Source organism: Notothenia rossii, assembly GCF_949606895.1.
Source record: "Notothenia rossii genome assembly, chromosome: 1".
NCBI lineage: Eukaryota > Metazoa > Chordata > Actinopteri > Perciformes > Nototheniidae > Notothenia > Notothenia rossii.
The window spans coordinates 56,333,323-56,349,027 of NC_136912.1; the positions used below are offsets into that span (position 1 = coordinate 56,333,323).

The 15,705-nt window shown below is 41.2% G+C and overlaps 2 protein-coding genes and 2 long non-coding RNA genes across 27 annotated transcripts in view; 3 read left to right on the top strand and 1 right to left on the bottom strand.

The window, feature by feature from the left end:
* The window catches only part of kif1aa (kinesin family member 1Aa), a gene marked incomplete at its 3' end in the record, with an annotated part of 64,594 nt that overhangs the window by 41,633 nt on the left and 7,256 nt on the right, over nt 1–15,705 (bottom strand). For 22 of the 23 annotated variants that reach the window (XM_079691552.1, XM_079691551.1, XM_079691553.1 and 19 more), the window contains exons 3-13: nt 4,717–4,790; nt 4,392–4,574; nt 4,240–4,305; nt 3,966–4,144; nt 3,281–3,392; nt 2,931–3,008; nt 2,694–2,759; nt 2,589–2,606; nt 2,125–2,203; nt 1,968–2,046; nt 924–1,066 (exon numbers count right to left, since the gene is read on the bottom strand). In XM_079691552.1, the coding sequence (XP_079547678.1) occupies nt 924–1,066; nt 1,968–2,046; nt 2,125–2,203; nt 2,589–2,606; nt 2,694–2,759; nt 2,931–3,008; nt 3,281–3,392; nt 3,966–4,144; nt 4,240–4,305; nt 4,392–4,574; nt 4,717–4,790 (1,077 nt within the window). The remainder of the gene's footprint in view (nt 1–923; nt 1,067–1,967; nt 2,047–2,124; nt 2,204–2,588; nt 2,607–2,693; nt 2,760–2,930; nt 3,009–3,280; nt 3,393–3,965; nt 4,145–4,239; nt 4,306–4,391; nt 4,575–4,716; nt 4,791–15,705) is intronic. The other variant, XM_079691559.1, reaches the window with a different exon arrangement.
* LOC307045854 lies at nt 4,846–10,055 on the top strand. Of its 2 annotated transcripts, XR_013810007.1 has the most exons (4): nt 4,846–6,223; nt 6,994–7,077; nt 7,158–7,328; nt 7,401–10,055. It is a non-coding gene; the product is annotated as an uncharacterized lncRNA (long non-coding RNA). The 2 variants fall into 2 exon arrangements; XR_013810006.1 differs by having other exon boundaries at nt 6,994–7,328.
* Nucleotides 10,334–11,278, top strand: LOC307045860. The gene is made up of 3 exons (XR_013810008.1): nt 10,334–10,812; nt 10,918–11,087; nt 11,198–11,278. It is a non-coding gene; the product is annotated as an uncharacterized lncRNA (long non-coding RNA).
* On the top strand, nt 11,275–12,904 carry LOC307045833 (zinc finger protein 862-like). The gene is made up of 6 exons (XM_079691805.1): nt 11,275–11,436; nt 11,524–11,781; nt 11,865–12,074; nt 12,151–12,381; nt 12,498–12,650; nt 12,718–12,904. The coding sequence occupies exons 1-6, from the start codon at nt 11,317–11,319 to the stop codon at nt 12,892–12,894; spliced, it is 1,149 nt and encodes a 382-aa protein (XP_079547931.1). The 5' UTR covers nt 11,275–11,316; the 3' UTR covers nt 12,895–12,904.

Sequence of the window (15,705 nt, forward strand, 5' to 3'; positions counted from 1 at the left end):
GGGGAACATTAGCCGCTTTCACACCAAGTACTTTGCCGTACTTAGTTCCCAGGACTTAGTACCCCCATGGAACTAAGAGCCGATCGCGTTCACACCGGAATAAATTCCCTCAGGGAAGATTACGCAAATGGAGCCGCTGAAGCTTCTGCTTTGGGTTTACTGGCAGGCCGCAAACAACTTCACGGCGTATAATGCCACCCGATGTCCCCGGCCGGAATTCCCCGGAGTTGGGGACTGTCTTCAGTAGAAGCTGCTGGGCCTTCCGAGTAAATCGCCAGAACGCCAACACCTCCTCATCTCCAAAGTTTTTTTTGTGTTGGCATAAGTTATTCTCTCTCCGTTGGTGCGCGGGGCTAATGCCAATGCTAATAATGCTAATGCCAGCAAATACAATGGCGGCTTCAAAAAAACGTTTCCGAGTTTTACGGGGCGTGGTTCGCAATTCAGAAATTGGAACTCTTTTCTCCCCGGGAAAGTACCACCTCTCTATATCAGGCACTAAAAAGGGGGTAAAAGTTCTCATGAACTAAGTTCTCTTTTTGGTGTGAACCCAAAATCCCAGGAACTATCAGAACTAAACGGGAGAAGTACTCCGGCGTGAAAGCGCCTATAGACCCCTGGGAGCAAAGATCAGCCTGTAACCCTGCCCATACTATTTCCTGTCCTGCCTGTATTTGCCACAACATGGGCGTTAACTGCATTTTGCCCATTCTGGTCTCAATGCAGTCTATATAGAGCATCAGCATGTGTCCATCTCCATTCATGTCTTTACAGTGTTTGTTCTGCACTGGCTCTTCATTTGCTTGGTGATAAGAATCACAGAGTATCATTGAAAACAGTTTGCATCTCAACAAAAGGATTTAAAAGGTAAATCGCACTAATAGCACTAATGATCATATCAACTAATAAATGATGTCTCTTACAGTCGATGATGTCCCCCAGGCCCTGGGAGCAGAGGAGGTCTTTCAGGCGGAACACCTCTTCCTTCAGCTCGCGCACCAGCCGGTTGTTGGGGTCCTCGTTGATCACAGCGTTGCAGCGAATCTGTTTGGCTCGGTCTGCATACCTGCGGAAATAAGGGAGGGGCCATTGAGCATGTGACAGAAGTGATGGACAAAACGTAAGTAACACAAACACACATACACACCAGAGCTATTATCGTCAACTGAAACAAAAGCTAAAAAATAAACGAAAATATTAAAATTAAACCTAAACATTTAAAACTACACTAAAACACTAATGCCTAGTTCGTTTTTTAGCTATAATACAATAAGACTACCGAAAAAAGTAGACAGAGTGAAATTCCGTCAACTCAATTGACGTCAAACCACAGCAATTAAAGCGACCTGACATTCCAGGAGATGGCGCTATGCTGCGATTCCCTCACAATTATACTCTATTATTTTACACGTCTTGTAGAATTATATACCAGACAATAATTTACATCATTTTGTAGAACAAATACCATTTAACCGAGAGATTCAGCTCAGGTCTAATGTTCATTTACTGCAGTCTTTTTCTTCTGAGTGTGTTGGTGAAAAAGGACTCAAGTTGATTCCCAAATGAAAATATTTGAAAATCATGCCTTCACTGTTTTTGATTTATTCTTATTGTTTTGGTATATGTAGCCACATAGTTCTGACTAAAGTATGATGTATGAAAATGAAACCAATAGCAAAAACAATAAACTAACATTTAACTGAAAAGTCAAAACTAAAACAAAACTAAAAATAGATGTACTCTTATTAGACGTATATTATAATATAATACCCTATAACAAATTAAAATCCATACTATATCACACATCCACAGGTCCTGCAGCTCCTACCCATGAAGGGTGTTCGATGTGAGACACTGATGCATGGGAGCGTGTTACGCAACACTTTGTCTCACTGGCATCAGTGTCCTTTAGAGCCACATTCAGCCGCTGTGTGGAAGGGAGACAGACGCAGACAAATGTTCTCTACCTGAGTGTGCTGAGGGTCTCGTCATAATTGATGTCAGCTGGACTCAGGGCAGCAACCATGGCAGTACGAGAATTCCCCCCTGACACGGTGAAGATTCACACTTTAGTCTCAGTTTATAAATAATATCATTAAGAGCAAATAAATAATGTGTTCATACCCAAATTTTCTCTCAGTAGCCAGGTCAAAACTGAGTCTCTATAGGGGATGTGGTGTTCCACTTTCTTCTTCTTTTTGTTCTGTTTATTCAATTAAAACACAAAGTAAAAAATCAATATATATATTGGTATTTATATCAAAGCCCTGAGAGGCAAGAGAGGAACATATGGAGATCTATTTAAGTCTGAGCTGAAAATGTTCTCCTTTTCTAGGATACTCTTTTGTGTTTGTTGTTGTAATACTTATATTTGCCACAAGAGCTTGAAATCGCCCCACTAAATAAGACTAAAACATTTTAAAAACTTATTCTCACTTTTTCCTAAGTCCTAAACACAAAATACTTTTTTTTTATTAGACCAATACATTTAATTACCGGTTATATTTTTCTTACATTCCTCTCAGGGCTTCATTTTGGTTAAGAAAAACAATACATTCATTACTATTGCTAAAAATATAATAACTTACTTTGTTTGACCCAGAGTCCTAAAGGAAGCAGACAGTACAATGAAATCATTGATCAAAAAACAGCTTTATCTTATATTATAAAGAATGCTGAGATATAATACATACCACTTCTGCCAAAGCAGAGATGACTTTCCCCAGTGTAGTGAGAGATTTATTGATATTTGCTCCTTCCTGTGATAAAGCAAGAAGAAGAGTGTAGTATTTTCTTCTAAAGTAAATATACTGATAAACTGCTTTAATATGGATGTAGTCATAGTGATCTGTTTCCCAGAGGCAAGGACATGTAGTAATGTGTGTTTCTGTATTTATACATCCAAAATGCATTTCATTCAAACATGTCACCTTCAGCCTGGTCCCTTTGGCTCCAGTAGAGTCTGCCCTCTCACTGCCAGCCAAATCCACCAGACTGATTTTGCTGACCTGCAACAGAGCATGCAATAAAAAGACTCCAATAAATAAACTCCAACGCATTAGCTGACAACAAAAAAGCTAAAGCTATTCATCTTTATCCAGAGACGGCTCTCATTAAAAAAACATCTGTTACCTTATCGTCTACACAGTATGACCTTCATGCGATTATTGATTTCCAATTTACGACAAGATTTAAATCAGAGTCATCAATCAGCTCATAGATAAGCAGAGGCAGCAGCTGAATGTTAAATCAATCCTGTGAGGGTGTGATAAAGGTGTACCTTCTCAGTGGTGTTATCAGTCTCAGCATCGAGGCGTTTCTGAGTGAATATGATGTTAAAGACGGCATGAGAGCGGCTGCTTGTCTCATTCATGTTGGTGGCAGCCACAGTCCTGCACACACAGTGAAGACATTTCATCAGATTGTGCAGCAAGCATTTGTTCGCTCCACATTTGTGCAGAAAGAGAATGTGACTCTTACAATGATAGAGCAAATTACAAGTCCTGCTACTTATTAGCTATTGTGCGTCTGATAAACCTATCAAAGACACAACATTGAAAGGACAGATATGTAGAATAATCAGCTCAAACGTTGCATACATCATAAACAGATGTATATGTCCTCTCCTCTACCTCAGCCAAAATGTCTTTGTTATTTGTGATGTTGGATGTAGGACTTAAAAAAGGAACAGATACATATTTTTCATCTGACCTGTACTGCTAGTCATCAAGTGGGTTGTTGTAGAGATATTCTGTGTCTAAAAAAACTTTTTTCGAAAAACTCAACAGCAACATTTCTATCCAGAAATCACGAGTGCCATCTGGTTCCATTATATTGGAGAGAAGGCAAAACTATCTCCAACACTCAGCAAATGATAGCAAAACATCAAGAATAACAAATAGCACTACAGGTAGGAGGAAAAACACAGCGAGTGAAGGGACTGAATGAAAACACAGCTGGGTCACCTGGCCTTGTTGCCAGAGTCCATGAGGTCCTGGATGTCGTTGTAGGAGGTGACAGCCAGCTTGGACAGATCCTCCACATAGGGCCCCATCAGAGGATGTTCTCGCACTCGCAGGTTTCCTTTGTTCTTGGGGTTCAGTAAGTCCCGCACACGTTCACAGTAGATTTCCATGTAGCTTACCTGTTCAGATTCATAATATTTCATTGAACATGTGTTACAGCACAGACGTTATACCTGTATCTGCTTTAGTGTATTAGCATTAGTCCGACGCTTACCTCCACAGAATATGACTTGCTGTTGTCTCCATTGTCATTGAACTTAGTGAAAAGGTCTTCACACAGCTGGAAGAAGAAGAAAAGACATGTATTACCACAATGCTGAGACATTTCAAATCAGGACGTCTTAAGTAATCCCAGGGAGTGTGTACCAGGGGAATGATTCCTTGTTGGTCCTTGACGTCCTGCTTCCCCATCATGGTGTAGGACTTGCCAGAGCCTGTCTGCCCGTAAGCAAAGATGCAGACGTTGTATCCCTCGAACGCGTGCAGCAACATTTCCTCTCCGATGTCTTTGTACACTTGCACCTGGGAGGCATAATTGATGTCCTCTGGCTGTGGAGAGGGATCAATATTTAGTCACTTACATCTTTAACTTTCTCATAAACCTGACAGACCTGACATATGGGGATTCATCGAGATGCAAATGTGTCTTTGTCAGAGTGTCTGTGTGCAGTGGGGGTGCAGGAAAAGTTACCGAGGTATGGGACCAGTAGGAGTAATCAAAGTTGAAGCTCTTGTTGTCTTTGGCCTGCTTGGGGTTGACGATGGCTGAAAGATAGGACAAGGAACACGAGTTACATGTGAAACTGAATCTGTTGTGCTAGCAGAACCGGAAAAGCCCTGGGCGCCTCCTCTTTCTGAACCAACAGTCACTTACTGTTTGGGCTCACACTGCAGTTTTGGGACTAGAAACTGAGAAACACATTGTCCCCCACTGTAGGTGCTAGCAGGGACTGAAATAGATCCTGGTATATCAGCATGAGCTCATGATTGCATATTTTGCAAACAAAATACCATAAATTCTCAATTTGTATAAAAAACAAATGATAATATTACAGTTAATACAATAAATATTTAATACATAATATCAAATAGAATCTAAAAAATACTTGTGAATATATGTGAGCATTTGATCCAAAATGCTGTAATACTCATTTACAATAAGTCATTTCAAAACATGAACGGCTATCCTTTCTTCCTTCTTTAACTCTTAAGCCCCAAGCCTGTTTTTCAGGTTTCAGGCTCGAAAATGACATTCCCAGAACAAATGACCATATCTTCCCTTCTAAAAGGGTTAAATTAATAATCTTTTTTCTCAAAGTAATGATAAACCTGTGAGTTGGATGGAGAAAAGTCAGAATCAATGTAGATGTTTTTTATTTTAAAGAAAATTCAGATTGAACATGATAAAAAACTGTAAATTATAGTGTCCGTCCCAAAAATATTTTGTACTTATAGTGAAAACTAACCTTGGATGATGGGTTAGTAGACTAAAAGCTTTAGGAATCCAAAGTACAGCATATAATAAGTACCCTGTATCAAGATTGATGCAAAACAAGTGATATTTTACCTTTTTAGACAGATTTAGCAAAAAAAACTCTTCTGGGGCCATTTGGGTGCATTTTCCTTATCTCTGGCCCCCCCTTCTTTGATTTTGACATGTGACATCTCTTTCTGAGCATTAGAGCCAATAGAGTTGAAGGGAAATCGCCCTGCACACACTCAGGTTAAAAAAAAAGGTTGCGCCTTAGTGCATTCAATCTTTCTACAGAGCGTAGGAATGGCCTGCTCTGATATTTGAAAACGGAATTGCAGTTTTATTGCTTATAGATTATCAGAACATTTCAAAGGGGACACAGACCAGTGTTTCCCACACAATGTTAATACTTGGGCGGGCCGCCCAGGTATATTAAGGCCCGCCCAAGTATATTTCTGACCTTTTTTTATTTTTTTTATCCGTCCGCGAGCGACGCCATCTGCGAGTGATTAACTAATGGACAATGAGCCCTCGCTCTACGTCTCCTGTGCCTGTTCGCTCTGCGGTTGATTAACTAGGGGACAATAATCCCCCCCTGTTCGCTCTGCGATCGATTAACTAGTGTATGATCCCTCGCTCGACACCTCCTGTTCGTGCTGCCATCGCGTGGAGGGAAACGAGAAACGGAGAAGACGACGTTAATTTAGAAGACGCGGACACTAAGGTAAAGTAACTATTTTCTCGTTATTGTGTTGTTGTTTTCTGACTTTGGTAGGAGATTCAAATTATTTGAAGTTAGTGGCAACTAAGAGTGTATTTAACGTAATCAGGCCAACTTTGCTGCGTGCAAATTACGTGTGCTAAATTAAATATAAAAAAGATTATAATTCGTTTTCTCTTCGGGCTATGCCAGTTAGAAGGACACAGATTAACTGTAGCTAAGGTTAGACTGTTAATTTCCCCTGCATTACTCCTCAGATATGAGTATTCAAAAATATTTTAAGAGAATACGGCGTGAGGATGAGGAGGAGAGACGAGGAGAGGAGGAGAGACCACAGGTAACTTAGCCAATGTTAGCATTTTGCTTGCAATGGCAATAATAAATGCATAAGTCTCAATAATGATATATGTCGGTTCATTTGACCTGAAATTATACAATTGCGGTCAACAGTGAGTTGCAATGCAGAGACCAAACTAAATTCAAGCTTGTTTTCAATTCTAGCCGGTGGTCAGTGAAGATGCTGGCACAATTAGTCAGAGTACTGAGGGAGAGGCAGCAGGTCCCAGTGTGGTAGAAGCAGCAGCAGGTCTCAGTGTAGAAGCAGGTGCAGGTCCCAGTGTGAAACAAGCAGCAGCAGGTCCCAGTGTGGTACAAGCAGGTGCAGGTGAACAAGCAGCACAGTTCCAAGCATCACAGACACATACACAGACATAGTATAATAGCAAGGAGAACTCTACCATTTAAATGCAGTAATAACAATACATTATTTTCAGATTCCAAGCATCGCCACTCAGGATGGAACCCTGATTGGCTTAAAATGCCACAGTTCAAGAATTGGCTCTACCTCACCCAGCATGGTATGAATGGCATTTGCAAGTTCATATTTGTAATAAAACTTATTTTTTGTAAGAATTAACACGTTTTTCTTTTTAAAAAGGAATGTTTTGCCGAATCTGCAGGCAACACAAGCCTCCAATAAAGAAAGGCCCCTTAAAACGGGCTTTCATAGAAGTTGGGATTCTTGTTTTCCGCAAGGATTATATCGAGCGCCACATCTCCTCAGAGCCTCATCAATATAGTGTTAAGCATCAGGTCTCACTTGCATCAGGTAAGCTAATTTCTGCAACCTATCAACCATGTTTGGCTCATATAATGAATTATGTATTTGCCCTTGGTCTAGGCTACTCAGTGATGCAGGCTTTTGATCCCACAGTTATTATGGAGCATGAGGCCGTCATAGGTGGATTCAAATGCCTTTACTGGCTAGTAAAGAACGAGATTGCTCACCACACCAACTACCCTAAGCTCTTAAGGCGAGACACGGCAGGCAAAAACATCGTTTTTCATGCCCATGTCAATTTTGAGATTTTGTGCTATTTTGATTCAATAAGATGTTTTCTTTCAGGCTTTTGGAAGGAAAACGTACAAAATACACATTTAGGTGTTTATTTTACTATAGTTTGTCTATTTCCGTCGGTAGATTTCTCCTAAATTCACCAAAAGTTAGCAATCTAACGTAACATAAAGTGCCATGACCGCTGTTTGCTCCATGTCATGAGAGGTACCGTTGGAAAGCTCAGGTTCTCCTGCACAATCTCATCGGATCCAAATATGGTCATTTCCTTTGTATCAGCAACCAATCGTGAAAGTACAAAGGGGTCATCTGACCAAAGAACGGAATCTTATTGGCTGGTGTCAATTTCTGACAACGTGATTCGTTCAGATGCGTCACGTGGTGCGCCATGACACTTCCTTGTTTATATTTGCGCTGAAAATTTAAATCTCAAAATGCCGAAACATCCGCGAAAAAATCGTTCAAAGAGAAGAGGACAACAATTGTCACTTGCACGTAGCAAGGTAGAAGACAAAACAAATGACCCCGAACCTGAAAAACCTTCACTTAGTGCGTCAATGCGCAAGCTGTCACCCAAAGAGCAGGAGGGTTTAGATAGCGCCACACAGCAGTGGCTGATAATACATGTAGCGCGGCTGAATGAACTGCTCAGTGGGTTGATTTGCCCAAATTGCGCAGGGACAGGGCTCAAAGTTAACATCGATCCGCAAAACCATGGTTTCTGTAGCAGCTTAATTTTAGAGTGCAGTCTGTGTGATGGTGGGTACCGCAAAAGTGTGTACACATCTACACGTCTTCAAGACGAAACCAGGAAGGATGTTGCTTTTGATGTGAATGTGAGAATGGTGCTCTTAGCGCACGAGTTAGGCTTGGGCTATGCAGCTCTGAAGAAAATAAGCAAAGTGTTGGGGATTCCTGCACTTCATCTCAAAACCTATCAGAGACATGACAAGAGAGTGAAAGGTATAGAAACAGGATTGAGACCAAGAAAACTTGAACTATTGAATTCAGAGTATAACTTATCAGGACATTCAGTTGACTTATTTTTTTCTCTTATTAGTGGCAGAAATAGAGAGAGGCCTGGAGTCACTTCACAGGACAAGGGAGCAGGTCAGGCAGGCTTATGCAGATGTGGACCCAGATGTTGCAGAGTTGCTGAGGGAGGATGCAGAGGCAGTTATAAACATCAGCGTGTCATTTGATGGCACATGGCAAAAGCGAGGCTTCACATCCCATTATGGGATCGGTGTGTGCATTGACATCCTTACTGGATTGGTGATAGACTATGAAATCCTATCATCCTATTGCCATGCTTGTGCTCTAAAGGGAAATGCCAAGCAAGAGCAAAAGATTACAGAAGAGGAGTATGACAGTTGGCGACAGACACATAGTGATTGTGCAAGAAACTTTGCAGGGTCAAGCAAGGCAATGGAGCAGGAGTCAGCCAAGAGGATGTGGGCCAGGTCTGTGAATCGCCACCAGGTGCGGTACACAGAGATGTTGTCAGATGGGGATAGCGCAGCATTTAGGGAGGTGGTTGCACTGAACCCATACCCTGGGCATGAAGTGGTGAAATTAGAGTGCATTAATCATGCCCACAAGCGAATGGGTACAGCACTCAGAAAAATGAGTTCACAGAAAAAGTTAGGAGGGAAGGGTGTAGGGAAGCTGACTGCAAAGAAATGCAAAACTTTGCAAAATTATTACAGGGGGGCAATTCTCAACAACCAGGGTTCAATCGATAAAATGAAGGGAGAAATATGGGCAGGTCTCCTCCACGTCTACTGATGACAGCCCCTTACACACCAGGTGCAATCCCTCCTGGTGTTGGTATAGGAAAGCAGAGGATAATGGGGAAACACCTGGTAGCCACAAAGAACATGCTGGAAACTTTTTAAAGCGAGAGGTGGGGGAGAAGCTTATCCCTGTGTACCACCGCATGTCAAGTGACAGCCTGCTCCAGAGAATGCAGCATGGAGGTACTCAAAATGCCAATGAGTGCCTCAACTCTGTCATATGGGCGCGGTGTCCAAAAACGGTCTTTGTGGGGAAAAGCAGGGTTGAGGCAGCTGCAAGTATGGCCATCTCCACCTTTAATGAAGGTGCCTCTGCCATGCTGGCTGTTATGGAGAAGTTGTGGCTCCAGAGCACAGCTGTTACTGTCAGCGCAATGAGACAAAGTGATTTGCTGAGAATTTCAAAAGCTGAGGCCATTACATCTGCTAGTTTGAAATATAGGCGCAAGAGTCTAAGCACAGCAAAAAAGGTGAAAAGACATCAGCAGGAGATGCAGGAGGGGCCTACTTATGGAGCAGGCATGGACTAGGGTGGCAGTTCTGCAGTGCGTGTGTTACTGTGGTCGTAGTGTGTGTGTGTTACTGTGGTTTTGTTCATCAGGTACATACTGTGTTACTCAGTTTTCAGTTGTATTGTGTTTTATATGTTCTATATTGTTGTTGTTGTAAGTATTAGATTAGATATTGTGTCTGAAAATAGTCTCTTCCAATAAAAAAAATATGGAATTTGACAATACATATCTTTAAAGGTCGTTTTCTCAAAATGAGTTTTTTCTCCTACTCTGAGCACAACATTTCCACTTCAGTAGCACGTAGACACACCAAACCTTCCAGTTATATTCCTATCCATATTCTGAAGGCTTTTACAGAAGGGTTTGTTCATTTATCATTCATAGCCTGAATTATATAACATTTTATACCTAAAAACATGGCGAAAATTGATATTTTAGGGCTGTTGACAGTATTTTCTGATCTATTTAGTGATAAAAAGAGATATAAAAAATCCCTTCTGTAAAAGCCTTCAATTCTAATATGACAACAAAATGAAACAAGAATTTTGAACCTGGCTTTATCCAATAAAAAAAATTCGTTTCCTGAAATGTGTTAAAATATGCGCATATTTAATGAGATTATGGCTAATTTGCATATTTAAATATGCTATTTCTGAAAACTTGTAATACAAAAAACAATTGCCTTATTGTAAGTATTGTAAAAAAATTACCCTATTCACCTGTAGTGTCTCGCCTTAAGTTTAGCTCAGCTTTTGGGTTGTGATTACTTTGAAAAGCTGAAGGTAAACCTAGTACAAAATGATGCTTGTGAAACTAAGAACTTTAACCAGCTAAATGTTAAATGATCTCTTTTTCTCAGGTGGATCAAAGAAACAATTATCAATCACACAGAATAGTATCTGTAAACCGCCAGCTGGATTTACATGTTAGGTGGGGTATTTTTTAAAGGAATGATGTGCATTTAAATAAAGATGTAGGCCTAGTTAAACTTAATATTTATTAATATGTGTGAAAACCTATACATTTTTATTTTAGACACCTGGATAAAGAGGGTTATGTTTTCAACCACTTCCTTGACCTGGTAACTCTGGAAGATGGGAAAGCTGACAGCGTTGTTGCTGCCATCAAGAGTGTACTACAGAAGAAGGATCTCCCGGTAGACAGGCTCTACGGACTCGGGACAGATGGTGCAGCAGTGATGATGGGTATGGAGTTTATTGTTAAATCTAATGGATTGTGTGAAATGTGTATTGTCAGCTGTTATTAAAGGAAACAAAATGACGCCCTCAACACTGCATTTAATTCTTAAACTTAGGCCGTCTGAATGGAGTGGCAAAGCAGCTCACAGACAGTTTTCCAAAGCTGGTTTCTGTAGCGTGTGCTAATCACAGACTAGCACTGGCATGCAAAGATGCCTCAAATGCTGTCAGGTATATGGCAAACTTCAGGAACCACCTGCAGGAACTGCACCTATTCTTCCGAAATAGTGCAAATAGGTCAGCCACACTGAGTGCTGCCGCTACCACTCTTGGTCTGAACGACTTGAAAGTCAAGGTGTGTTTTCACCTATTTTCATAATACTATTGTGGTGTCATATTATTTACATATATTTTACTTACCAGTGTTTCTACTTGTTGTTAGGAGGTGAAAGATACAAGGTGGCTATCGCAGCACCTAGCCGTTCAAAACCTCCAGAGGAACCTTCCAGCTGTGCTGGCTGCTCTGGCGGAAGAAGCGAGCACAAGGAAGTGCCCAGTGGCCAAAGGTCTATACACCTTCTGTGCCACATACCGCTTTGTGGCTGCCCTCTACCTTCAGGCAGATGTGCTGCCCCACATTGCAATGCTGTCCAAGGTGTTTCAGAGAGCTGATGTGAACTTTCTCCACATAAAGGAGCAGGTAGATTACAAAGAAATGCATTTGATGCTCCCAGTTATTTGCATTATCCATCCTATTATATTGTTGTCTTTTTCCACATTTAGGTGCCAGTCACACTTGTTACTCTGAGGAGAATTCTGGAGGCAGGCGAGATCCCACTCCCCGGAACGTTCCTTGCTCGCCTACACCAAGACTTGGACAACCCAGGCGGACTTGGGGCGTTTAGCATTGCCGGAGAGGAGGAGAGGATCAGGAGGGGACACGGAATTCTGGAGCGCCCCCGGGAAGATATGTGGGCCAGATTTGTCAGAGATGTAAATACATCCCTTCTTACTTTTACATTCCAATATTTATTTTCCTTGAACTGAAAAATGTATAATATCATTCCAGGTCCTCAAACCTTACATCTGCAGCCTGGAGAGCAACATTGAGAGCAGGTTCCAGCATATTGAAGTGCTGGGGGCCTTCAGTGTCCTGGGTCCAAAGGCAGTTACCTCAAATGATGTAACCAACATTTCAATGTTGCAGACCCTTGCCAACAAATTCATCCCAGGGCAGGATGCCACAGTTAAACAAGAGTGGACCTCCTATAAGCAGCATGTTCTTGAAGGAACAGTTAAGGTTGGTAAATACCTAAATTAATATGAACTTGACGGTTAGAATTGCTTGTTTTGACATCTGTAAATGTTTCAATTATACTGTATACTCATTTGCCCTGCCTTGGCTAATCTCTGAAGGACAAGACGCAAGCTGAGATCATGCAGCTCCTGGCCAGTGAGAAGGACGAATGGGCAGAAATATACCCAAACCTCAGCCTTCTCTCTTCAGCGGGGTTGGTCATCCCTGTCTCCAGTGTAAAATGCGAGAGGGATTTTTCTACGATGAACAGGGTAAGTGTCATTCCCTGTTGCATGTCATTCTGTATAGTTCATTTAAAACAAACTGTCTGTTTTACAGGTGAAAACTGACATGAGAAACCGACTGAAAGGGGAGCACCTGGCTGCATGTATGCGGATAGCAGTCAGTGGACCAGCACCAGAGGCATTCCCATACACACAGGCATTGGAGCTGTTCTTCAACAAACCCAGACGGATTAAGTGCTCTGACAAACAGTGCCATCTTTGTACAAAATGAATATTGCCATACAGTAATTTAAAGTTAATGAATAAACATGTTGTTAAAACTTGTTGTTTGTCACATGTGTTGCACGTCACAAAGCCCGCCCCGCGGTCCGCTCGCACCGTGCTCCGCTCGCAGCCCCCCCCCCTGGCACCTTCCCCCCCCAAGTATATTTCAGATCTGTGGGAAACACTGCAGACACATTGGATATTAACCTATGGATTAACTACATCATCACTGTAATCGTTTTAATGCCACTGAAGACCAGTTTAGACCAGACAAAGACGAAGGTAAGCCATGTTAGCGTTGTGGGCTACCTAGTGCCAAATGTTTTGATGTACGTTTTTGTTCATAACGTCACGAGTTTGTATCTTTCAGTGTTGAGGTGGGCACCGTTAGATTCTGTGTCTTTACGATCATAAACGATGTGTTGGATGTGCAGCTAGGATAAGTAATAAGGGAGCTAGGAGTGATTCTCGGTGCAGTAAAAGGTTAGCGTTCTTCGCTCGGGGCTAATTCAGAGGGTCATTGTTAGCATTGTGTGTTTTTAAAAAAAAAGAAAATGAAAAAGATCAGTTAAATGAGTTCTTTCCCGTTATATGGATATAAAATATTCATAGTTTATTAAATATTAAGGCTCCTTAGACGTTGTTTCCTGCAAATGACGCGATTTCGGCCCCGGAACCGGGTCCGTGGGGCTTAAGAAGTTTTAAAATGTTAAAGTAGGCCTGATGGCGGTGCTGGATTAGGGGCCATGCTGCTGCCAGGTTCCCTCTCTACCTGGGGCCATTTCAGGCCCGCTCAGACTCAGCGTGTCAGGCTCAGTTGGTCTTTCAACAGTTTCAGCGAGAAACCATCCTCCGCTCTGAGCTGCAGTTCATCAGACACAGCGTTCCTCTGTGAGCCTCCAGAAGCGTTCGACTTCAGTGAATCATATTAAATCCATTTAGGATAGACTGTCAGAGAGGTGCTGGTATAATCAGTCTATGTAAGGCACAGGTGTCTGATCATCACCAATCTAAATGAGACAAATCAGCCAATAGACCCTCAATGTTACTCTCATACAGAAACAAATATATAATACATTATTCACTTTAAATCACCATAATTATTATGTGTATTTTTATCATTGATAAATGATAAAAGTCCTTTTTTTTCTTTTATCACAGAGAATCTGATGCTCTTATATTATTTTCTGGTATATTTAAATCCCCTATAGGCCTAGACAATGATCACTGTGATCAAATCTCTATATTAGATATGTCTGCTCTGTAATCTGCTCATTCACTTTAAGTTTCACTCACTTGCCCAGGTTTACATTCTGGAATAATAGGTTTATTCTGACAACTTGGCAAATTCAAAAAAAGCTTTACATGAATTCACTACAGATTTTGATCAGTTTTCTTACAACACATTGTTCTGGTGTAGTGTGAATGGACTACAACTAGAGTTGATTGTGCAATCCTGTGTCGCAGAATGACAATACATGATAATTGAATTATATTCATAAAGACAATCTGCAAAAACAATGACGGTTCAGTAGAAAAATGCTTTTAAAAAAAAATACAGCCTGTGTAATGAGCCCACTGTGTATTCACTCTAATAATTTAAAGACAATTGTAGTTTACATTATTTACTTAAAGGCAAAATACGTGATCAAAAATAGGTAGTTATTTCTAAAGGTAACTATCACACTCAAGTAATGAAATCAAGTTCTGTATATGAATATTGCAGCAGATGGTATTGTGCCCACACAGGAAGAATATATCTGCTGTGGTCTGGTGATGCCAGCTCTCAGATGCTCCTCCTGCTCCCAGAGCTCCAGACACCATTTTCTCTGCTAATGCACAGGCGGTCAATAATAGAGGGAAAGGCCCAGGGCTCTCAAGTACTCTCCCATGTTACTGTACACACTGTTATTTCCTTTCTACACATCCACTGTGTTTGCAGCTATGAAATATAGGCCAGTGAGACCGACCCAGGTTTCCGGTTTCAGGCCTATGACAGAAAGATGAGGCCTCATTTACCAACATGATGTGAGCAGGTAGCCTGTACATGGCCAAATGTGAACACAGACGTACTACAGCTTACACACTGTTACCTCTTCCTTAATGATCTAAATTCCACACTTATAATTGTTATTAAATACATGACGTGTGATGCTAACCACAGCCACCGAATCAATTAGCTACAAATGTTTTCCATTCTGCTCATTTCCCATACTGTGCACTGTCTCCTGCCGCAAATGGTCTTTTACAGTAATGTGTTTTGACTTCAGACATCACAGTCACAATCCAGTTCGACCTCAATAATGTCTTAGAATTGACAGAACGGTGAACATTTAACAAGCAATGGTTATTAATCCCTCCATGTTGATGTTCCCCCTTGTTACCTGTTCCAATTACAAAGCCAGACCGCTCACAATCGATTACTTTCGATTACTAATCGATTACTAATACTACATTTCTGATATGCAGATTAACACAGAACAACCCTTCCATTATTGATGAAAAGCTGGTGTTTAAAGACACACTGTAAAAAGCCTCTAGGTGTGCATACTGTATAAACTGTATTTATCTAACACAGCTGAATGAATGAAGGTCCTTCAAGGTCTCAAGCTGCCACGTGGTGAAGACAGAAAATACATTTATTGGGTTTCTTGGTAAATAACGCTGACCTCGTTCTATTGAATCTGGCTTCTATAAGAGAATAAAGATTTCAAATAAACCCAATTGAAAAAAGGAAAATGGACAGATTACCTAACCAAAGCTCTAAAAACATTCAAGATCTGACTCTTACCCAGATGCAGTAAGACATCCCTTCCTT